The sequence below is a fragment of the Callionymus lyra genome, chromosome 2 (genome assembly GCF_982586985.1).
Source record: "Callionymus lyra chromosome 2, fCalLyr1.hap1.1, whole genome shotgun sequence".
In the NCBI taxonomy this organism is placed as follows: domain Eukaryota; kingdom Metazoa; phylum Chordata; class Actinopteri; order Syngnathiformes; family Callionymidae; genus Callionymus; species Callionymus lyra.
In genome coordinates, this window is record NC_141819.1 from 24,629,800 (window position 1) to 24,655,395 (window position 25,596).

General features: G+C 37.9%; 2 protein-coding genes and 1 pseudogene across 3 annotated transcripts in view; 2 read left to right on the forward strand and 1 right to left on the reverse strand.

Moving 5' to 3' along the window:
• chst15b (carbohydrate (N-acetylgalactosamine 4-sulfate 6-O) sulfotransferase 15b) overlaps positions 1-3,743 on the forward strand; it is a 34,350-nt gene extending 30,607 nt beyond the window's left edge. For both annotated transcript variants that reach the window (XM_087784252.1, XM_087784251.1), the window contains exons 6-8: positions 305-461; positions 3,030-3,177; positions 3,278-3,743. In XM_087784252.1, the coding sequence (XP_087640378.1) occupies positions 305-461; positions 3,030-3,177; positions 3,278-3,471 (499 nt within the window). In that variant the 3' untranslated portion in view covers positions 3,472-3,743. The remainder of the gene's footprint in view (positions 1-304; positions 462-3,029; positions 3,178-3,277) is intronic.
• Positions 482-2,702, reverse strand: LOC148086090 (uncharacterized; annotated as a pseudogene).
• Positions 3,744-10,506: 6,763 nt separating the features above from the next.
• The window catches only part of cpxm2 (carboxypeptidase X (M14 family), member 2), a 32,067-nt gene continuing 16,977 nt past the window's right edge, over positions 10,507-25,596 (forward strand). Inside the window, exons 1-4 of the mRNA XM_087784253.1 lie at positions 10,507-10,933; positions 14,147-14,248; positions 19,969-20,078; positions 24,296-24,435. Of these exons, the coding sequence (XP_087640379.1) occupies positions 10,693-10,933; positions 14,147-14,248; positions 19,969-20,078; positions 24,296-24,435 (593 nt within the window). The 5' untranslated portion in view covers positions 10,507-10,692. The remainder of the gene's footprint in view (positions 10,934-14,146; positions 14,249-19,968; positions 20,079-24,295; positions 24,436-25,596) is intronic.

Sequence of the window (25,596 nt, forward strand, 5' to 3'; positions counted from 1 at the left end):
TGCGACTGGTTTACTACCCAAAAAAAAAAGACACTCTCGCTGCCATTTATTCACGACTCCAAGCTCAGTGAAAGATTCATTATTCCATTTCTATTACCACCGGAGTGATTCGCAATGGATTTTAAAAGCTAACTGAGTAACTCACGGTGAGTTACAGCCTCATATACGTCTCCGGAGATCGATTTGTTGAGGAGATAAAAAAAGGATTTGATGGCGGAGAGACTGGCTATGATGGTCAAATATGAGGCTTAAAACAGACTCACAACTTGAATGATTATGAATAAAACCTCCTCGTGTCTTACAGGCTCTACTCCGACTACCTTTACTTCGGGATCGCCAACAAGTCTGCGGAGGACTTCCACGAGAAGGTGTCAGAATCCCTGCAGTTGTTCGAGGGCTGCCTCACAGAGTACACCATGCGCTCCTGCGTGTACAACACTACCATCAACAACGCCATGCCGGTGAGCGTTTCTCTTCTCTCTCAGCGAACAACAACAAAAAAAGACAGAGTGTATTAAGATGAATTATCGGGATCAGCTCATTTTCTCCCAGCAGAAGTGGGTTAAAAATCTTGTTTGGCTCGGCGAAGGGTCCCAGCGAAGGGCCCTGTGCCAGTGTTGGTCTATTAAGGGGAAGGGAGAGGGAGGCTCCTCCTTGTGGTCACATTGTGCCCCATTTGTTTACCCCCTTTATATCTACTGGCAGTCGACAGACCATGAATCCTCGCAGCTGCCAATGATGTCTGCGGTTCCTCCATTAAAGTTTAAGAGTCCAGAGGAGAGAAGAGCCACACAACACCAATTAACTTCAACTCCACAACTGACCTTGAATCAGATCGAGTTAAGAAGACCTGAATTTACATTGAAACACATCATGTTAACATAAAACAACAAGCATTGGCTGCATTTATAAAGGACATACATAACACATATATAAATATATTTTCTATTAAAAATGTTTTTATACAACTTTGAAGAAAGCGTAAAACGAAGATAAAATCTGACGTCAAACTTAAAAAACCAAGTCCGTGTTAAAGATGTTAAGGGGTGAGTAGCAACAATATCATAAACCAGTATATCAGAGGGACACTTATTTTCTCCTCACCCAATCCTCATGTTGAGGCTTCAATACAAGATGGACGTTACAGACGAGCAGTATGGAGGTGTTTAGATGCTTTAAAGTGTTTTTTTGGACGAAGATGAAGACAACTGACAACATTTTTGTCTATAACTCTAAAAAGATTACTCTGAAAATAATCCCAACCGTGAGTCGACATGAGGGTCAGTAGAGAATTTAAAAATCTTGAATGGAAATGGTTATTAAGGATGTAAAGTTGTAAGTCGAGTGCACCATTGACCAGTATAAGTTGAATACCAGTGTCAGAGTCCACTAGATGGCGGTCTCTGCCCTATTTTCGTGTTTTGATTGACTGTCCTGATTAAACATCACATCATTTTTAAACGGACGGCGCCACCTACTGACCTCTTAATAACATGACACCATTTCATGAAGCTTCATCAGTCCATCGCTAGTAAACTACAAAAAAATTAAAATTGTATAGTTTTGTGTTCTTTTAATAGCTTAAAAGTTTATTTTTTAACCCCTGTTTTGCCACTGGGTGAAGGTGAACGACTTCCACTACTTATATGTATTTATGGAAGCCAGGGAGTTCGTTCAGTCACTCAGTGACAACAATAATAATAATAATGTATTTTATTTATAATGCACTTTTTCACAAATCTCAAAGTGCTACAAATTAAGACGATTTAAAAACAGTTAATCAAAATACAATAGTGAAGCTTGACAGTTGAAAATTGATCTCAAAAACAAATGTCAGGGTAAAACAAGAAGGTTTAAGGAAAAGCAGGCAGTAGAAACGACAGTTAAAGGCTAGCAACTACAATGTGCTGTAAACCTTTCTAAAAACCATCCTCCGTCTGTGGAGCCCTGAGGGGGTCTTGAGCCGTGTCCTGGGTGTGAGCAGCCTGACCGGGTCCTGGCTGAGGTGTGAGGAGGTCAGTGGGGTAAGTAGGGGCATCACCGTGCAGCCAGTGGTGGGTGTGCAGGAGGACCTTATATTCAATGTGGGCGGAGATGGGGAGCCAGTGAAGGGAGTGGAGGATGTGGGTGATGTGCTCGTAATTCCGCACCCTCATCAGGACCCTGGCAGCGCCGTTCTGAACATACCGGAGCTTTTGGAGGCTCTTGCCAGAGATCCCAAGTCTACAGTTATCTAACCTGGAGAAGACAGAGGCAGGGATGCAGATATTACTGAGTTTTTACAGATGTGGGTGACATGGTTGTCGAAGGAGAGCTGGGGGTCAAACCTGACCCTGAGGTTGGTAACAGAGGGAGAGAAGGGAATATGATGTCCAAAAAGTAATGCTGAGTTTACGAGCAAAGTTGTTGAGGAGTATCGGTTTGGATGGCTTCTGTTTTTGAGCCATTCAGCTGCAGGAAGTATCAACTCATCCATGTGTTCATCTGCTCCAGGCAGGAGCTGAGAGGAGCAACAGTGGCAGAGGGGGGGGGGGGGGGGGGGCAGAAGGGGAGACCTTGAGCTAGAGTGGGGTGTCGTCAGCATAGCAAGTGAGAGTTGATTTCATGGCTGCTGACGACACACCCGAGGGGGAGCTCGTAGATGGTAAAGAGGGGTGGATGTTCCCCAGGGCTCCGTGTGGTGTGTGATACCACGAACACATTACGGGTCACCTCGACCCAGAGACTGCACAAGGGTAAAATAAACTTCACTTAAACAAGCGTCTCGACGAGTCAAGAGCCACAAAGCTGTTTCACTTCCGAGAGAATACCATCTTTTTGTTAGACTTTTGAGTAATAGTCACAAGGTCACATTTCCTTTACTTTCTATGAGGCCCAGTTACATATGTTGAGGACCACTGCTCTAGAGGATGCTCAAGACACGTTAAAGCAGAGTAACTTGATGCCGTCTTCCATAAAGTTTTGGAGTTTGTCCGTCTCCATGTATTCAGCTGCCGCTCCAACACTGATCGTCCTGCTGTCCTCCACAGGTCAGATTACAAGTCGGCCTGTACATCGTCTACTTGAAGGACTGGCTGACGGTCTTCGGCAGGGAACAGATCCTGGTCTTGCGCTTGGAGGATCATGCATCCAACAGGAAATACACAATGCACCAAGTCTTTGAGTTTCTGGACCTGAGTGAGTGACGGTTGTGTTCTTCATATCTCGAACGTGACGTTCATCAGTTGATAGTGAAACTAAAATATGAAACAAATCCATGTTTGTTACTGTCCTGCAGGTCCAGTGACAAAAGAAGTGGAGTCTGAGATCACCAAGAGTCCAGCGTCGAACACCAGGAGACCCGCGGACAAAAATCTTGGACCCATGCTGCCCATCACGAAAGAGATCCTGCGAGACTTCTACACCCCCTTCAACGAGAAGTTAGCTAAAGTTCTGAGAAATGACTCTTTCCTCTGGGAGTCCAAATTCTGACGTCCCCTTACAAGCTTGAAAGAAGAAAAACCACTGACGCCGATTTGCTCTGTTTATGGATTCATCTCTCAAGTCCCCATGAACTTTTTTTCCTTTTTCTAATTTAAATTATTTTCTAACTTATAAAAGCAGAGATGAATCAAAGATAGCACAAGAGAGTGTGATGAATGAGTGTGTGTGTGTGTGCGTGTGCGTGGATCAATTGCTATATTTGATTGTTGTTGTTTTCTTTGAAATGTAAGAAAATAAAAGGTTAATTCAAGTATATAAAAGGGGCTTCACTGTATCATTACACAAATACTGGCCTATAGTGGACGTAGAAAATTGGGAATGCATTTGTGTGGATTCTATTTAAATGTGGGTAAAGAAATGTAATTTAATTGAATATTATTAGTAGTTACACATTTCAACAGGTCAGTGTTAGCGGAGTAGCACTGACATCTAGAGGTAGGTTAGTGTTATTGCACACTAGATTGCTTTTAGAATAAAAGCAAGTAAGTAACGGTTATCTCTCAAGCGCCTTTAGTAAGAGGGATTATGCAGACATTCCGGTAAATAAAAAACAATATTAATAACTTTAATTCATAATTATTATGACAAGACTAAGTGGAGAGTTTCCATCTTCTCACAGACCTCATGGCAACCACTAGAATGGACGGTAAGTACTTGGATAAGACATGAATTGTCAACAAAAAAGCCCATGAATGTAGTTATTGCTTCATTCCTTTGAATCATATTAATCCTTTTTTATCACCTTTGCTATTTAAACGGTAATTAATTTACCTATTTTCATGGACAACACTCTACAATTCATTGTTACAACAAGCTTATATGCTAAAGCGAAGCTTTTTACAAAAACTGTTATCGGTATTGTATCAAAGGAGAACATTTAAAAATCTTAAAACTTTAATACGTGGCACAGTACCATTCTCCAACACAAGGTGGCAGCCCGGTACTGTTCTCTACTTTGAAGATAACGTTAACTCAAAATGCTCTGAAAGAAGATATATTGTTTTTTATAGATATAAAACTGACTTACGCAGAGAAACATATACAGCTACATTTACTTAAAAAATAAAGCAACTCTTTGCATCATTTATTTATGTTAATCAAGCAATAATGTTCTTTGTACAAAGTATCCGCATATATTTTAAGAAAAATAAGAAAAAATAAATCCAAGTATAACGAACTTAATTTTTTTAATGTAGAAGATTGTATACATTTATTTGTTGAATGTAGTAGATTAATTCTGCAAGTAAACCCATAGTATTTATTATTTAGATCAGACAAAACTAAAGATTGTATAAATTACTTATTTTCATGCATTAAAACCAAACTTTATTTTAATATGTGGATCAGACAAAATAAAAGTATGCATAAATTACTTTATTGATGCATTACCTGTAATGTATTAATTGAAATGATTAAGAAAAAAAATGTAATATCATCTGTGTTGAGCATGACTTTTAGTTGTACTCTTATACGTTACTTTAAAATAATGTCTGAAACGTGACATTGTTTTAAGCGAACCCTAGAAGGTGACGAAAAGTACATTAAAGTCTTACAGCCTTTAGTCCTGCCGAGTAGACATTTGTCAGCCTTTATTAAAACCTGTTGCACGTGGGGTGTCATCCCTCTCAACAACTCTCACTAACGGTGACCTGAACACGTGGGAGTGTCACCTTTTACTATCCCATGTCTTGCTTTAATTACAAATACATTGCTGTGCATTTGTACACAACACAAATAATCAAAAATGTTCAGTTTTGTCCTGGAACAGCAACGAAAAGACACATAATCCACAGCCAATGAAAGCAGCCACTATAAAAAAAAATGGTTGTTTGTCTCAAACCTTTCTACAATCAAAGGGAAACACTGTAAATAATATAATAATATATGATTATTAAATAATATTTGGTTGGTTTCTAAGCTGGCATTTTTAGAATATTTAAAATGTTCTCAATAAACATTACTCAGGCCATACTCATTTGCAATGGAATTCATTTACAATTTAAGGCAAAAATGAATGATATTATTCAGACTAAATATTATATGTATTTATTTTATAAATGTGTTTTATAATGAAACACCTGTTCCAGCAGTTTAAATATTATGACACACATGTCATACTCAAGGCCCAGGGGATAAATCTGACCCTCCATGTCATTTAACTAGACCCATGAGATAGTAAGATATCAAGCACAGATTTCAATAATTACAAAAAAACTAAAGTAATTATTCTCTTAATAATTATAAGCCTGTCCTAAAATTATATTACTTTGAGTTAAACCATCCTAAAATGTTTGATTTTATGTTAGTTATAGTAAAGATCCAGGGACGTGAATCTTTGATGAATGTCCCCAAAGTTGGATTTTTACAAGAAACAAAACCACATTAAACATTTGAATTGAAATATGCAAAGGCTACATATTTCTTTTTTTTTTGTGCAATCGTAACTCATTCATAAAAATGACATGGGGCATAAATCAGGTGAAAAATATTTATATGTATATATATGTACATTTATATGTATAGATCGTTTTCCTTCTTAAACTGGTCTTAACCCTTTGATTCACTGAGTGCCAGAGGATCCAGGTATTCTGGAACATCACCAAATTGTGGTCACCTGATCCTTGTCATACTTTTAACAGTTGTTTTGTCGACAATCAAAGCAACTAAAAGCAAGAGATGGAGTGAGAGACTTTAAACGAGGAACTTTAATGTTACTTCATCCCAGTGTTAAAATGCTTTCAGTGGAATTAAATTCCTGCTCTTTATAGTGAGCTGTATAAAGTCTTAAGAGAACAGCCTTCCAGGACCATCACTCTTGTGCTTCAGTCTCTCTGCAATAAGAGGACGTGTCAAGATGCTGTCGGGAGTGGATAATGTCGCAAAATTGACCTCTAATAAACTGTCACGAAAGCATTTATATGGGACTCACTTTCAAGTCAAATTAAAAAAACATTCCCCGGGAAAGTTCCAAAGGGCAGAGATGCTACTGTCAGTCTGGGAGTTACTTTCAAAATGAAAACAATGTAATGGAGGTGGACGATTAAAGGTGAACGAGTGGAGGTACATTCTTAAAACATTGAGTTATTCATCCGTCACCATATTATTCTGGCAGGAATTGTCCAGCCAATGATAAACAAACAAACATTGCTGAACAACATCTACTTAACCTTTGCCAGTGAAGGTGAAAAACACATTTGCTATTTTATTTTATTTATTTTGAAGCGAAGGTTTAAGCGCTCCAATGATGCAGTAAATGTACAGGAAAAGAAGAAAAAAAAAAAGGTCTGAGCCATCATTTGGCTGAAAGATGTTCATGATGGAAAGTATTATTGCTCCCAGTAATCCCAGAAGTAAGCAGAGGAAATTGAACTGTGAGCAGTGTGAGCTGAATATAGGTAACATTTGTGAGATATTGAGGCTGCAGGCGACGACAGCATCTGTTAGTGATAAGACCAGGGACAGTCTGTGGTCAACTGTTGTCACAACTGACCTACATTCCTCTCAAGTACTACTAACTGCTCAACTAAAGTGTACACATTTACTTTTTATAAATCCATTATGTGTGTGAAATGTAAAAAGTAAAAAAAACATGTTTAATACGTGCAAAATGATGAGCATTCATTTAATTTGACATTAATCATACTAAATTTTACCATACCATACATTGCCACGTGAAACCATACACTTCTTACCTATGTAGGTATACTGTGCAACGCATTATTGTCCTATACTATTCTATACTATACCATACCTTACTATACGTCCATGTTCTGGACTTTACTGTAATGTACTGTACGTGCACAGTGCTATGCAATACATAATTATATGGTATGATATTGAGTAGTGCAGTGTATACTACACGATACATTGCCTTACAAATATATTATTATACAGATCTTTACTGTGCCACACAAAACCATAAAATACAATATAATACTCTACAGTACTTTACTTTACCATACTATAATGTATTTTACCATACCATACCATACACACGATACCATACAATTATATACTATGTAGCTGTACTGTGCCAGACTTTACTATACTACACTATAGTACACCATACCATACCTTGAAACATGATACCATTAAATTATATAAAATGTAGCTGTACTGGGCAAGACTATACTATACTTCACAATAGTATATAAAACCATACCAAGACACATAACAACTTACAATTATATACTATGCAGCTGTACTGTGCAAGACTATACTATACTACACTATAGTATATAAAACCATACCAAGACACATAACAACATACAATTATATACTATGCAGCTGTACTGTGCAAGACTATACTATACTACACTATAGTATGCAACACCATCCCAAGACAAACAACAACATACAATTATATACTATGCAGCTGTACTGTGCAAGACTATACTATACTACAATATAGTACACAGTACCATACCATGACACACAACAACATTCAATTATATACTATGCAGCTGTACTGTGCAAGACTATACTATACTACACTATAGTATACAACACCATCCCAAGACAAACAACAACATACAATTATATACTATGTAGCTGTACTGTGCCAGGCTATACTAAACTACACTATAGTACACCATACCATACCTTGACACACAATACCATACAAATATATACTATGTAGCTGTACTGTGCAAGACTATACTATACTACAATATAGTACACAGTACAATACCATGACACACAACAACATACAATTATAAACTATGTAGCTGTACTGTGCCAGGCTATACTATACTACACTATAGTACACCATACCATGAAACACAAGAACATACAATTATATACTATGTAGCTGTACTGTGCCAGACTATACTACACTACACTACACCACACCACACTATACTTTAGTATACTAAACTATAGTATACTGTACTTTCAGTCCATAGTATTAATGATATGACAAGATAACCATCAGATGTAGATTTAGCTCAGGTCCAGGAATATTCTCACAGATCGAATCAAAAACATTCTTTCTTATTGGGAACAAACATCTGGTTTGTTTCAGTCAAATCCTGCACAACTTTTTTTTTTTATCTCTGCTGGACAAGGAAGAGGAATTGGAAAGGCAGGTGTGCAGGAAGAGCTGGAGCTGTTATACTGCGGTGGGAAGTTAGCCACCACGTTATAAAAGAGGTAACCTGGTAACATCAGCCGAATAAGTAGATCAACAGGTGTTGAGAACCAGTTGAATTCTCTCAACCCAAAATATGATCATGTATTTTTCTTTGGAAGGACAATACACACAGAAAATAGATCAGAATAGTTTGAAGACTTAAAAGCAACATTAAAAACACAGGAAGCACAAACGTTTTAAGCAGGGATGTAGAGAAGAACCTCTGTGATGAATTAAAGACTTGCATTTGTATTTCAACAAATAGAATGATCCAAGTTTTACTCCATGATAAAAGCATGTTTCAAACTATTTCCCCATCAATTATGGAAGGAAAATAGCAGCCCACGGAGACTTACCAGCGAGCCACGATCTGACACCAGCAGCCAATTAGGGAGTACTCGGCTGGGAATTCCACTTTTATAAGAAGATTACGCGTCCTTTCTTCATTATTGAGCGAGAAAGCTTTTATGTTCTGTTCCTCGGACTAATAAGCAAGTATTTGTCTTGAAATCTCTGTACGTCAGTCATTATTTCCTCCATGTTCCCAGTGTTCAAGAAACGCTTTCATCAACCAAACTGACTATATATCAGTTTGTCTTACATACATTATCATAAAATGAACCTGTTTTCTGCTGTAATCTTTAATGCCTCTCACTCCAATATAATTTATTTGCTTTAATCATTGGACTTGTTGTTTGAATAAATGATGTAAAACTGTAAAATGGAAAACAGATGTCGCTGATGTGATCAAGAGTGACAGGTGGGATCTCACTTGATCCTCTATGTCCACAGAGAACCAATCACATTTGAATTTGAGTTGAAATGAAAGACAACTCTGACACTCAAAAGCCAAGAGACATTTCCTTTGATGTCATTGTCTCAATTTGATTTTGCTTTTGTCAGATTTTTGGGTTTGCAAACTTGTAGCTGTAAACAATAGAATCAAGAAAGTTTCAAGAAAAATACTGTCAAACACAATATAGACGCATATATAGGCAATATACATATATATAACAATCTATAAAAGAAAATTGCCTTGAGATATTTGTGGCATGAAATAATTCTTGTGATCGCCAATGATAATAACTTATTTATAAAAACATTTTTACTGCAGATATCATTTATTTAAATATAGTTTGATGACATTATTCATTTTCTTTGATGTACTGGTTTAATTAAGACCTTTTCTTTGAATTATAAAAACATTTTTATAAATAAATAATATTGTTGAATCAGTCACTTCTTTGGTGTTGTGTGTGACCGCGAGAGACAGTTACCGGATTGACCGGCTGAAAAGGAAGTGTGTGTCTGTGATGGGGAAAAGAGTGGACTCTGTGGCTAGAGAAGAGGATGAAGGCTCTTACGGAGGGCTTCCGGGGTAACCCTCGACACCCTCTGCATGACACTGTGGCAGCTCGGAAGAGGAACCCCAGCAACAGGCTCCTCTCCATGCACTGCAGAACAGAACTTTTTAAGACATCCTTTTTTCCTTCTGCCATTAAATGTTACTTTCTGTTGGCCACTTTTTATATGTTTTGTATGTATTTATGTAGTTATTTGATTGTTTTTACATGTATTTATGGATGATTGTATGGACATATCATTTGCTAGGATACTGTCGTGTCTATTCAAAAAACAGACATGTTTTTGTCCACGATGTGACTCATTAGATTCTCAGGGAAATGGTATTTCACAGGCTCTTGAGTAGGTGGAGAGTCTGATTTAGCCAATTTCTGTTTGTCACTCACAAAGCCAAATCCAGCTCCATCTTCGGAGCGATTTCACAGTCAGCCAGTCGGCAGATGTGGTGATGGTCTGAGTCACCTGCCAGCATCTGAACCAGAGAAGCTCTCGTCTGTCTCTCTTTCTCCTCCCTCTCTTCCTCTCCCTCCCTCGCTGCGTTTTCCCCGAACTGAGCCGTTCATGGACCCTCTGGCTCTGCAGCTTTCGTCTGCGACTTGGAGCGATCTAGAACTTTTCAAACTTGCGTGAAGGCGGCGGTTGACGGGACGCAGGCTGGCAGCTGCAGCGCGCTCGATATTGGACTCACAGCTGGAGATACACAACAACCCAAGGTCATGACGAGACCCCGGCTCAGACTCCTGGTGCCCCTGGCTCTGCTGGGACTCCTCACAAACTTCACTCGTGTCTCTTGTGATGAGGAGGAGGATTACTACATGCAGGAGCTGCTGATGAGGGAACAGTACAACCAGGTTCAGCTGCAGGAGAAGCCTGCGGCCTCAGTGCCTGACAGGGACGAGCCCAGGGAGACGGAGAACAGCAGGAGGATGGATAAAAACAACGGCGATGCCAAGTTAGGTAAAATGTTAACATGCTACAGTGTTGTCTTCTCAGCCTTTTTACACTGATCTATAAAGACATTTTTATCATGAAGAAGACTTGACCACTTTTATGGTCTGTTTTTAATCGACAAGAATCGTAGGTTTAGTTTGGAAAGAGTTTGATTTTTAAATAAGATTAAGCAGAAACATTTCAGATGATTTTGCACAGATTTATTCACAGTGAAAGTTAAATCTGAGTCCATGGGTCTAGTTCCAAATCAGAGATTTGAAGTGGAGAAAAAAAACCTCATATTGCTTGCACTATTGAACTCTAGGCTACAAACATACTTACATACTGTGTGACATGATTAACCCTTGTGTTATCTCAGGGTCAAGATGACCCGGGAACAAATGTGTTTGAGGTATCCCTTGTGTTATCTCTGGGTCAAGGTGAACAACTTCCCCGGCCCAGAGAAAACACAAAGGATACTACAAATAGATTTGTTTTTTGGGCATATGGGTCACGTTAACCCTGAGATCACACAAGGGTTAAGAAAAAGAGCCTGTATATGATATTTAGTTTTTGTCACTTTAATTAAAAAAAAAAAAATAGGCAAAAAATTAATTTTCTGTGTATTCTTTTAAAAAAAAAGTACATCATATTTAAATATAATTGTTAAAAGATCCGTCGTTGATGATTTGAATATGATGTAAAACTGTTTCTAAAAGTTAACTTATTTAATGAGTGATTCTATTTGAGTCAATTCTGCTTTAATGAAGCTGATCCGTGTCAAGTGTGGCTCTTTGAGCCCCTTGAGGAGGCGGGTCATAGACAAGAGTGGGCTGAGATTTCTTCTATTTTTAAGGAGCCTATCACGTGTGCAGGGTACCCACAGTGGCAATCTTTATTAAAAGACCGCCATCTGTTAGTCTCCATTGGAAGCTTCTCTGTCTAAGCTGAAATGTAACAGACACTAAATCATGTGTAGGACACCACATGAGCATTATGAACACGCTAGCTTGGCGGTCCATGTGTGCAGCTGTAACATGCAGTAGCATGATCATGTTTTGAATCTTGAGAGACATAGAGTATGTTGTGAGTTAGCTTCTAGCTTTGTGTGTCTTGGCAGACACGGTACACACTTTTGCAGGTGGACCTACAGAAGACAACACTTCTCGTCTTAGTCTTCAATAACCGCACACAAATGCAGCTTGAGGCACATTTGAGAATTTAACTTCCTCCAGAAGGAGGCGAAGATAAAGACTTTCAGATGTGCGAAGGGATTGTTATCATGAGGAGGGGCCCGTCAATAGAGTCTCAGGTCCTTCTTTAGATCCTGGAATTTCACTCTATGAACCACTGAGGCCATAAAGTAAGCTGATGGATATGTTATCAGTCAATCTGTCATTGTGAAGAACATACTTACTGGGAAGAACACAAGTGTAGTGGAAGTGAAGGACTTACTTGGACGTTGTTAAAAGGAAAACAAAAATTCCTGGTATTATGAAAACATTAGTACGCAGTATTCTTTCATTTTAATTAAAAACACATTGAAAATTTGAACGTTACCAAGACACAAGATTGATCATCTAATCATGAGCAGGATTTTCGAATCGATTTTTATTGGAACTAAAACTTTGTTGTTAAACATTGCCTATAAAATTGCAAACATATCTCTATTAAAAAACATCTGTATCTACACACTTTAAATTCAAGGCAATATTTGCAATAAACTTTCAATTTGTAATTTTAGTATTCTATGAAACTAAAGACGTCGGCTCAGAGTCTTTGCAGGAGGTTCCCCGTGCAAAGTTCTGAGTGGCTTTAGCATTTCAGGGCCCAAAAAAGGGCCGTTAAAGCTGCATAGATGAAGAAGTGGCTTTGTATTCAAAGAGCTGATCTGTGGACTGCTGCTGGGACACAAATCAGGACTTTATCCACCCTGGCTGGGGGGGGTATGTGATGTTGTGAGACCCAGAAACAACCAATGGTGCCAGGATACATCAATGAGGAAGCGACCCAATAGTTGTTCAAAATGGCCGTGTAGACCATCCATGTTCACTAGATGCAAAAGGGTTATATGAAAACTAAAAATAAAATTGTCGGCCAACCATTGTTCATTACTCAATGATACTTGGCTAGGATGTGTAAAACAAATTTACAAACTTTTGAAAAAAACTTCTGATCTAGAATCAGAATTTGGAATTTAGCATCACTAGCTTTTACTAAGAGCCTGAAAACCTTTTATTCAAAAGCTCTTATAATTGTTGATTTTGTTGTTTTAACTTTGCTGTAGCTCTGTGATGTCATTTAGGACGAAAATTGCAATACAAATACAATTTATTATTTATTATTATTATTAGTTTGTAAATGTGTTTAAATCGTTTGTAAAATTATTTGCACTTCCCGCCTACACTACCGTGATAATATTAAAGCAGCAATATGTAAGATTGGAAACATTGTTTCTGGCGCCCCTCGGTGTCAGCACAGTGGAACTGCAATTCCTTCGTTGCAACAAACCACATGAGCATTTGTTTACAAAATATGAGGAAAGTTATTGCCGGCTTGTTTTTATCTTCCTGGTAACTTCAAACAGCATGAGGACTTCATATGATCCACAATAGACCAGAAGGTCTGCTGGACAAATACTAACTAAAATACTAATAATGACGGGCTTCCACTCATCCAAGAGAGCTCCCGATGAGTTTCATTGTCTGGCCATTTTCCCATGTGTGACACATCACTGACCTCAGTGGTCGTACGTTTCCTGCTCCCATTCTGTCTTCGACAGCGATGTGTCACCGTAGTGACGGCACTAGTGTTCAGCCCTGCTATATTCAATCAGGCGATCGTATCACCTTTCAAGGGTAACAACATTCACAAATATTTATGGCGCCGTACCTTCCATGGCTCGCTCCTTGTCACATGTTGGTGCCAATGATAGAGTAAAATATCGAGCAATCCAAAGACTTTACTATTCAGCAAGATTCTATCTGTCAGTCCAAACCCTTTTCTACTTCTGGTGACCGCTATCTCCTTATCTGTAGGACAACATGTCACGACTATATATGCCTTTCTATATCATTCCTTACAGCCTTTATATCTTATCAATGTTGAGAGTTTTCATCTACACTTACAAATACACGATACGAATAAGCACTTACGTTTTCTTCTTTGTGAAGCTGGCCTTTGATAAGACTAATAAGAAAAGGTGACATTTGTTTAATCTGCTGCTTCTCTTTTATACAGCAAAAAATGGCTCTAAAAAACCTGAGAAAAACAAGAAAGGAAACCCGAAAACTTCCAATGGCATCCCGGACCGAGAGGAGCAAAACAATCCAATAAAAGAAGGTAAGAGAAAAGGAGGGAGGAGGGGTTGTTATGAAAAATTCACAATCCCACGTACGTGCCGGGGTCATTTCATCACTTTCCTGGGACTCATTATTTTGATATTGGAAGAATTTACACACATTCCGCCTGACATTTTAAAAAGCCTGTGACTGTTTCTTTTTGCACAAGCAAAGAAATTCACTCCTAAAAAAGCATTGATTTAGTATTTGGAAGCGACTTCGGTTTCCATGGTGTGTTTGCTAAACTGAAAACAAGTTGCCCTGGTAGTCACTCACTTCCCAACTCTGCCTGCATAACTCAAGTGTTTAGACCCTGAAATTTCCACGGCCTCGCAGGCCAACTCTAATATCCTCTCCCTTCTCTGCGCACCAACCACCATGTTCAAATTGAAGAAGGAATAAATATTTCTGATTTGCTGAAAGTTGGAAATGTTGTGGAAAGTAGGAAGCAGACACGGGTGCAATCGGAAAGTTTCATGCTCCCTAAATGATGCATGGCGGTAACTACAGTCCAGGATTGTGTCAGGTCGAAGAAAAGCGGCTGATGTATTGCGACCACACTCGCAGGGATTACAAGCATCATGTACAGGAACAATTATGGAAAGCTGCAGAACAAATCAACCTAACTACGAGAAGCAAGACGTGCCGAGCGTCTGAGATGACCTCTGGCAGTGAGGCACAAGTTTTTTTTCGCAGATCAAAGACTTTCCACATCATGTCCATGTGCTTTTGGTTGTGTCAAAAGTCTGTGTTTCCTCAGAATGAACAGCAGAATAAGGTTGTAAAAATATCGTGGTGTCATTGGGTCTAAAACTCTAGTGCATTGATGTATTTAATTACACTGATGCCCAGATCAAGAGGGCACTCTCGCTTTTCTTAAAAACATGGGTTGAAAAACCCTTGAAAAGTGATGTATTCCATCGTGTAAACAGAAAACCACTGCTACCAACAGATAAGGAGCAAATAACGCCTGTATGTTTGTTGTTTATGTTCTGACTGAATTAATTTACACAGAAAAGTATGGATGTTTACTAATGTCGAGATCAAGGCGACTTAAAAGTCAGAAGTCAGAGCTGGTTCAAGGTCTTAAAACACGACGGCGAATTCCTTGGACCTTTTTTTTTTAGCACCTGCTGTTCTGAGGAAAAACTGTATATACATTTAGATAAATATGCAGATATAGAGGAAAGAACAGCAAGTATTTCTTCATGTATATCTCATTGGTCTGGACAAATATTTGGATGCATTTACCTTATTAGTTCCAAGATAAATGGAAATGGAATTTTATGTTGATAATCAGATCTGTGTCAATGTAATCTACGCAGTTAGGGTCAGTAGAATAAAGCCATCTGGGACTAACTTTTGCGTTGTCTCAAGGTCATGGGGACTTGCACGCCCTAAAACAAATGTGTTTGTGGTATCCCTTGTGTTACCTCTGGGTCACAGTGAACAATTTGTTTTAGGGCCTTCCGGTCACCTTGAGCCAGGGACAACACAAGGGTTAATAGATCTGTTGCAATGAGAAGCAAACCATAATCAAGTTGTCCAATGGCACAATTGAGAATTAAAGCATTAAATCTCCATTCAAGGCCTGTTTTTGATTCTTCCAGCAACAAATACATCAATATAATCCAATTAAACTTTGTCAATGATAATTTCTTTTCAATTTAAGAAAAAGAAAACAACAAAAAGAACATTTTAATGATGCAGGTTAAGTCAGAGAAACATTGTAGTATTGTTTAATCATTTATATTTAAGCTAGTGAAGGAATACATGCATTTACGTCATACATTGAAGACCTGAATCATCTTTGGCAACACTCTGAACGTTTTTTCTGGTATTGTTCGTGTTGACAAAATGATGAAAAGAAATTCTGGAAGTAAGAAATCTTCAAATGATGATTAATCTCCTCAAGCTATGACTTAACAACCTATTTTCATTCTTCAAATAACATTTGAGTGTTTTCATTGACTCCTGGAGAGAGTTGGACGTCTTCTTGATCACACGCCAACATCTAAATGATCGCAGAAGCTGAGAGTCACTGGCTCATCTTCGCACTATAAATGTAGACACGTCTGCTGGAGAGTCACCAACACGTTGAGAATGAGCCCACCCTTGTTCTGCAGGTCTGCGGAGGCCAAATCCACCCTGTTAGCACGCAAACCGAATCGCTCTTTCAATTGCGCTACGGATCAAATGACAGTTCCAGTAGCATGATGGAATTTTGAAACCCGCTATCAATCATGCGTTTCATTGTTTGCAGAGAGGCTGAAAAAAAAGCTCAGCATCCAAAACTAACAGATCATTCCGTGAAGAAACCCAAGCATTAAATAAACCGTACTTGAATTAAATGAATTCCTGCTGCAAAGTATAACATTTGCTTGGAAAGACTTACTTGTGGGAATAAAAACATGAATTTTCACTTTCGATTGTTATCATTTATTTTTTAAATCTGCTAAGAAAGTTGGGTTTGTGTCACAATCCGTTTCTGATTTGTTAAGTACTTCCAGCTTCGCCATTTTGCTTTTCCTTATTGCTTATTGACCGTTGTATTCCTGACAGCTTTCTAGTCGCCTAGGCGTTTTGTTTACTCCGTTTGTCAGAACTTACCCCATAGTTTTTTTCGGACTGTTTATAGATAGATAGGACTCTGGACTTGTTAATTATTCTGGAGAAAAGACTCCTTGGACCTTACTACCATCTTGTGGACATTATCGTGTTTTTTTTTGCATCTTTATTAAATTGTTATTTTTGTAAACTTCTCACCCGTCTGCATTTTATTGTCTCCAGCTTGTGGGTCACCTTGTTTAGTGAGTCATGAAAGTTTGGATCAAATGTGTAACAAATGTCGTTTCACAATGAATAATGTAAATATTTGTTGCCTCAACAACACTGACACTTTCCACAACGTATTTAACATTAAAATGCATTATTATTTGGAAAGTAGCTACTTCAAAAGCTTATTATTTCTCAAACAGGAAGACAAATCGTGCTAGTCAATTGGATCATTGGTGTGTCCCAAATACTTACACTTAATATTTTGAGTGCACGAGTGCGTTGTAGTAAAATGTAATCCGCTATGCACACTCAATTGGTGCACTCAAATGACCAGAAAATTGAGTGTGTATCGATGGACACATTCCACTCTCAGCGACCGCCATCTTAGTGATGTGGATGACGCTACGTCTAGACCTACGTTAGCAAACAGAAGATACGTCACTACTTTTCAAATGGTGGCAGCAGAGATCGACGAAACACTACTTGCAATAAGCACCCTCAGGTGTCGGTGATAGTGTTCCAACGGCTGGTTGCAATCAGTGTTAAAAAGAAGTGGAAGAAGGAGCTGTCGAGTCATTTCCTGTAAATGCGTAGCGGCAGTGTTTGATTTGAGACAGTACTAGCCTGTCGATATTTGTGCACTGTGTTACAGTGTACTGTAATTAGTGCACTTAGAGAAGTGTGCGATTTGAGACATAGCAAATGTGTGGATTCTATTCTTTGATTGAATATTTCCAGAACAACAACAATAATCTAAAGAGCTTCTCCATGATCACTGGAAATTATCTTGATTCAAGTAAAGGAAAACATTTAATTATTTCTTGATATTCAAGTTCCAAATGTTGTGTTCTTGATTTATCATGAGGATTGTCTATTTTTTCACAATGGGCTGAGGTGTTGAAAATTAAAAAAAGGTGTAAATGTGACTGTCATATAACTCTAAATGTATTCATAAAGATTTAAAAACCAAATGAAGAACGTACTGTATATCCTCACTAGCTGTAGAAACTGTTCTTGACATGGTTAAGTAACCACACATTAGTGTTTTTTAGATTCAACATATTCACAGACTGCTTCAAAAAGCTCTTGATTGATTCGTGCCGTCTGCCCTTGTGGATCAGAAATCTGCTTAAGTCCTTTTAACATTCTAATCATGTATTCAGGACGCCATAAGATGGCAGGGATAAGGCTTTTGTTCTTGAAATTACAGTATTTTGTCGAGCCATTAATCATTCACAGAACTTGACAGAGTCTTAATAGGTAGTGAGTTGGCAAGAGAGCTTCACTCGTCGTCTCAAACCACATTCTATGCAATGGTTTATTTCTGGCTGCCGGTTTTGGAGGTTTTTTTTTTGTTGTTTTTTAAACTAAAACCCTTTGGTGTCCACATTATCAATGTATAAGTATGTGTTCCTGAACTTCTCCATGTCAAAAAATGACTTTTCAACATGTATTATTTGCTGGCATTTCAGACCTTGGCGGCCATTTTTCTGTATGGCTGTAAAGCCCTTCTTGATGTATACTTATTTATAGTTTTGTATTTATCAGCAATTCCAGCTCTTTGCTGTTTTAGCATCATAATATTAATATAAAAAACAGTTATGTAACCAGTGTTGGCCGATTGGCTACATTTTGTACTTCATTGTGTGTTTACCAAAAAAAAGCATTTCCCATTTCATCAACTGTCGAAATATTGTCCTTTTTTTTTTCTCTTGACCTGTGGCTCTCACCTTTCCTTTGCTCAATTTTTCCACGACAAGAATGCTCATACTGGTGCACACATCAGGAGCAAAAGATCTCAAACAATTTCCCCAGCCAATATGACTGCTATCACTCCATTAAATCACCCATTCATATGATTCCTGCTGTAGCTGCTGGTTAGAATAGAAGGCTACGATCAACCTTGGAAGACGTTTGTTTTCTGTCCAATAGATCCATCTTTCCTAGGATTTTACAGTGTAAAATGTCTTCCTTCATTGGTACTTCACATAGGAAGCTTTATATTGTCATTGTGATGGTACCTTTGTCAAGATGCATGCTATACAGAACTGAATGTGCAGCAGACGTCTACGGTCTCAGATAAACGGGTGAAATGTAAGGTGACCAACCAATACAGTCGTCTGTAAACTTTGTCTGGAAGACCCTCAGTAAAACACATTACACCGAGAATCAACCCTTGCATAACTCTGTTGCAGGAACTTTTTAAAGATTCTAAACACACACAAGCTGCACCTGACTGACAATTAACTGATTACTGTCTTCAGTCACCTTGATGCGCTTGAGGGGTTGGATCAAAAACCTTTACCATCCTTTGAGGACGGCTTCAAAACCCCTGGTCTAAAATGATCTGCTGTGTGTGAACTTTACGTCACTCTTAGAAGGACATGTTGTATTATCTATGGAGGGCCTCAGATTTTTGCCGAAGAGAAACGCAAAGATAATCATATCTGCAAATGAAAAAAGTAGAAAAAGATAAATCAGCCACATTTCAGATTAACTATTGCCGTTCGTGAGGGCAGGTGCCCATTAGTGGTCTGTGGTGGGATGAAAAGAAGCATGAAATGGGTCTTGTTTTCTTGCGTGTAAAGTAACCTATTGAAAACAGACTTTTTTTGACTGTGTTGCATTGATCAGTAAATTGCTCTTTATCGCAGTGGTTGTGCATTTCCCAAAGTGAATCTTGCTGTTGGCTCCAGAGAATCTTTTACAGGAAGCTTGAAATTGTGTCAGATGAAGCTTCTCAAGGCGCTCATAAACACACATACCCTATTTTAGATCATTAAACATGAATAAAAGCTTGAAACGTTCCTGTGTTCTTAAGAATGCTCAGAAAACTTCTTGTCTTGTTCCAGCAGAAGACTTGCTCATTAACGCCCTCAAGCAGTGTTTGCACTCAACACACACACACTGTCATCGTAATGTCTTGTGTTTTGTGTTGTTCAGAATGTCCACCCATGGGATTGGAGACATTGAAGATTCACGATATCCAGCTTCATGCTTCCTCAACCAAACGTTACGGCCTGGGTGCACACAGGGGTCGACTTAATATTCAGGTGAGACAGGAATGTGAGAAAGAAAAGCTGGCGCTGGTTTTATACCCCTTCTTAATAAAGAGGGAAATGGAGAAGATATTGATGGATCTTATCTTTTTTCTAATTTCAGTTTCTATTTTTAAGCTTCATTAGAAGAGTTGCGTGCCGGGTTTTTATCGCCCTCCTCCATCTCGGCTGCATTTGAACTGACAGTGATTCCGCTGCCATCAAACAGACGAGGATTCTTGAGCCAACTGGGAGAAGAGGCTTTTCCTGTCAGCGCACAATACATTTAAAAGCATTAGTGGCTTTTTATATTAGCAGCAGCGGCTCTAAACACAGAATCCTAACATACTGGCCCGAGTCAATAGAGACAAACACCGTTGGTAGTGAAGAGAGCTAGAAATGTAACATCATCGAAACATTTTCAAAGAACACGTATTGCCTAATGACGAGCAAAACAACAAAGAGAATTTCCATCAACCATATGTTTGAACTACTCCAAGACAGATGGACACTTTCACAAAGGGAATAAAGATGTGGATTCTATTAACTGAAATGAAAAAAAACTAACCAATGCGATGCTCTTCAAAGTCATGCATTTGTATACTCAAAGTAATTATAGGATCACTGGGTTTATGTAGATGAACATGGGACAGAACACACTTGATAAAAGACAATAAAGGCTGTGAAATATTAAATAGTGAAGATTCAAATACATAAGACTAACAAATACATCACACACAAGGACAGAAAAACCCATACCTTCATTGACAAACACACAACAAAAATACACCATAATTAAACAACTAATGTGAAAACCCAAAAACAGAAGTCCAAGTGACAATGTTTTGAAGTTACTACTTTATAAAGTTTTCCCCCCCGTCTGAATTCTCGGCAAACGAGAGGTTACGAGAGCGAAGTCCATTATGACGTAATAATGGTCTTCACTCCTCCTCCGGCCAGCTGTAATCAAACCCTGTTTTGTTTATACAACGAGTCCCGTTGAAGTGGGGACTTCCTGGATTGACGAGGCGCAGTGACAAACTTAGATTTTTGACCATTCAAAGCAGAGTGATTTTGGTTAAGAACATTTAATCTCCAGGAAAACGTAGCGAACCAGGAACAAATTTACAAGGTGGTCAATACGCACATGGAATAAACCCACAAAGGATAAGAACAAAAGGTACAGAAGTAAATCAGTGCTATCAGATGTTAGCATTAATGTTTTTAAGCATTTATGACTTTTTTTTAATAATTGGATTGGAGGCAGAGCGCAGTAGTTCTCAACACAAAGACAAAATCTTCAGAAGACAAAAACTAGCAGCAAAGCAACCTAAAAATGTAGAAGGTCCAAGAATCCGAAATCGAGAAATGAAAGCGTTAGATAAACCAGTAAAAAGGTTGCAAAATGCTGAAAAAAAATCAATCATACGATCTGCAAATACGAAGAACACAAGGGAACACAGGAAGTCGGACTACGTTACCAGGTACGTTGTCCTGCAGAAAGTCAGTCCATATTACTCAGAAGATGCTGAATCAGAATCCTGGTCCAAAGTCCTGCTGACCTGCCTGTCAAGCACGAAAACACAAGTTACAAGTTTTTTATTGAATAACACAATTAAATAATTGGATAGAAATGAATGTATTTGTTCTTACTCAGAGTTAGATATTACAATTTCAATAATTCAAAAATACATTTTCTAAAGTCAATATTATTTTCATTTGCAGCCTTTTAAATTTAATGTTAATTGCTCACATCTACAGCCTCTGAAAGCTTAAATTGTATCTCATGTTTATACAGTTGTTGTGATTTTAAAATCAGTTCAGCAGATATGTATATATTCAGACGGTCAGATCAACCTGTTTCATAATGTGTTTGACAAACACTAGGTCTGTGTAACTCAGTTGGCAGACACACGCTCAATATGTAATGTAACCCCTAATGTCAAAATAACGTTGACACATTGTCTGGACAATAACTACAAAAATGTGCAAAAGTGCTTTTGAATTTGAATACAATTTAATTTTATAGCTTTGAATTTAAAAGAACATTTAGTTTTGAATTGTTGGAATTACAATATCAAACTTAAAAATAAAAAAAAACACTTAATAAATAATAAAATAATTAAAAAAAAATCAATGTGTTAACATTTGAAATGTTAAATTCAACCATTCAAAATTCTGATGCCACTGATTTACTTCCATACTTTATTTTGTTCAGTTTTGTGTTTTTATTTCTGGTTTCCCCTTTGATATACTTCCAAATAAAAATCAACACACACTCGGTGGATTAAAAAAAGTGGAACGGAATAAATGTACAACAAAGGTGTACACAAGAAAGAAGGACTAAATACACTCAGTCAGGACGAAAGATTATCTTAATAAGTCTAAGAATCTAAAGAGCAAAGAAAGTCCAACATTACCAAGAAGATTCAGGTCGATCTGATCACACGACTAAAACTGCTTTGTTTAATTGTCGATGACTTCCAGCTGTGTGAGCGTGAAGCTCCCGCCGAGAGAGAGAGAGGAAGGAATAGGAAAAAAGATCAACAAAATAAAATCCTAAATAAAAGCAAAGCACAACAGATCCATGTAAACTGCTGTAAACCAGGGAGCATGAGATTGAAATAAACAATCAGAGATGATAAATAAAAAGATGAACTATTTGTAAGAAGTACACCAGCAAGATGTTCACGTACCAAGAGGGCAGAAGAGGGTCTTGGAATGACTGTTTCTGCAGGTTATATATGTAAATTGCCCCAAATACCAGTCAAACAGAAATTTAAAATCCTCGCATTAATTCAGTGATGATTACAAACATGAATAAACTGCTCTTGTGAAGCAAATATACACCAAAACAACTATTATACCTTCAGTCACAGGGAAAAGTCAGGAATGCTGGGAAGATGTTTCCATCTCTTAGTTCTGCTCCACAGATGTGCTCAAATTCCATTCCCACTTCACTTGAACTTTTCATTGTCCAGTAAAAGAGGGTTTTTTTTTAGCTCATGAGGGTCACACATTGTCCCACCTCGTTTAGAAACATTTTGAAAAGTTTTGAAAATGAAGCTGTAATTTCTATGCTACGCCTTAGCTCGCTTGCTAAGGGTAATTCTGACAGCGGTGATAATTATGTAGCATAAAATATATATTTGTCTACCTTTTAACACATACAACATCTGTCTCAAAACATACTTTAATACAGTTTATATGCACCACCAGAAATAATATTTAAGACCACAGTGAACACTGACACAGCACACGCATGTGCACATATTACCATCCATATGTCAAATAAATACAAATGAAACATGGATCCAGTGATGGCTGTCTGGTTGTAGTTAAGTTATAAAACACTCATTTGCTGGAACTCAGATGTTTGTGATCTTCAAAGTAGTGATGGTCTGATGAAGCTTCATGAATCAGTGTCATGTTGTAGGAGGCGCCATAAGTTTAAAAATTATGCGATTTTTCATCAGAACAGTTTTTCATAACAAAGGAAAATAGTGCAGAGATCGCCATCTTGTGTATTCTGAAAATAATGACACTGTTTGATGAAGATTCATCAGACCATCAAGTTCAAAGTCTTTTCATCTCAGGAATAATCAATAAGATTACTCCAATAATCGTAGTTACACATGTCATTAATAATGTGATTTACAAAAAGAGAATAATAAATGTAACAGGATTGTTGCATAATCAATGTTGACCAGAGTTGACCAGGTTTACTTCGACTATATTTACGTGACAGTCAAGGATTCAGAGCGAAAGTATAATACAAAAACATATCTGACAGATAACAATTACATTTTCGACTTAATTCAAGCTTCTTTTTTTTTTTTAGAATAATGAAAACCGTACTACTAACTAGTGATTGGTCTGATGAAGCTTCAGGAAGCAGTGTCATTATTTTCAGAGCCCACTAGATGGCGGTCTCTGCATAATTTCCTTTGTTTTGAACAACAGTTCTAATATAACATCACATTCATTTCAAATCCACCTACTGACCTCTAAGCAACATGACACTGCTTCATGAAGCTTCATCAGACCATCACTAGTAATAAAACACAGGTTTTAAATAGTTCTATTCAACATGATCATCAACAGGGATTTATTCTTTATTGGATGTATTTATCCCTCCACTATCATTCTCTGTATCTGTCTTATCTGTTCTTGTCTGTGTCACTGAATGTCCATCTGGAACAAAAACTGCTCCACATTTTTGGGCCCTGCAGGCGGGCATCTATGAAGACGACCTCTACGACGGGGCATGGTGTGCTGGGAGAGACGACCCGCTGCAGTGGTTCGAAGTGGACGCCAGGAGGCTGACAAAGTTCACAGGGGTCATCACACAAGGCCGGAGCTCCCTCTGGTCGTAAGTAGTGACACATGGAGGCCTGCAGATGGCAACAGAGCTAGAGCCCAACATACAGAGTTAGTATAAGGCTCAGACTCGGTGCTCAACATTTATCTCCTCATTTGAAAACACTAGGTTTAGGAGCTTAAAATGTGTGTAGATATACAATATATGTATTTTCTAAACAGTGAATCTACTCCGACAAGGTTTAAAATTGACTTTAAACACAAACCGACATTGCAATGTAAGAACATAAATCCTGGTCACATGTTCACACTTAAATTCCCCCACAAAAAATCCTCTTTAATTCAAAAAAGATGAATAATTCACACCTCTGTAAGACACAGTTCATCTCCTGTATCTCCAAACATGAAGCTTAAGACATCATATGTTTCAGTGCATTGTCAGACAGTAACAGCACAAGTTAAGAAGTTGTTTAGCCTCCAGGACGTGACCTTTTGGGTGTGGAGATTAAAGATTTATGACTTTGATTAAAGAGCATCTTCGTTCTTTCATCTCTCTCAAAAGGTTACTTCTTAATTAGATAAGGGTCTGAAAATAGACTTGGGTGTGTCAGGGTTCAACCAGTTCACGCAGTAGGAAACACCTCAAAAACATCAATCACAGCAAAATATTAACACATTTCCATTTTTTTTTTACATGTTTTTGTCCAAATTTAAAATTCATAATCATGAGTTTTGAAAGCTTTTCTTCTTAATAATATATTTAACCTTTATTGAAACATTTAAATCAATATATTTGGAGCAGGATTTGATTTTTTGGTTAAGTTGTAGTAGTTAAATGTAGTTAAATTAAATTTCTTGTTAGCCGACCTATGGTTAATTTAAAGGTCAACTAATGTGTTGATTTAAGTGTGTCTTAAATAAATATTTGACCTCTATTTTATCATCAGTATGTGTCTGTTTGTACAAAACTCTCTTTTCATTTAAATATTTACATTAGAAAATGATCTTAAGCCTCGGGCAACGGAAATCGTTTTTACTATAACCCCAATCTGATGTTATTGGTCAAACATCGAGGATTGTCACTGTGTGCCATCAATCCCGGAATTTTCCACCCCCAAGGGACTCGTTGTATAAACAAAGCAGGTGTGATTGCGTCTGACCGGAGGAGGAGTGAAGCCATTATTGCGTCATAATGGACTCCACTCTCATAAGT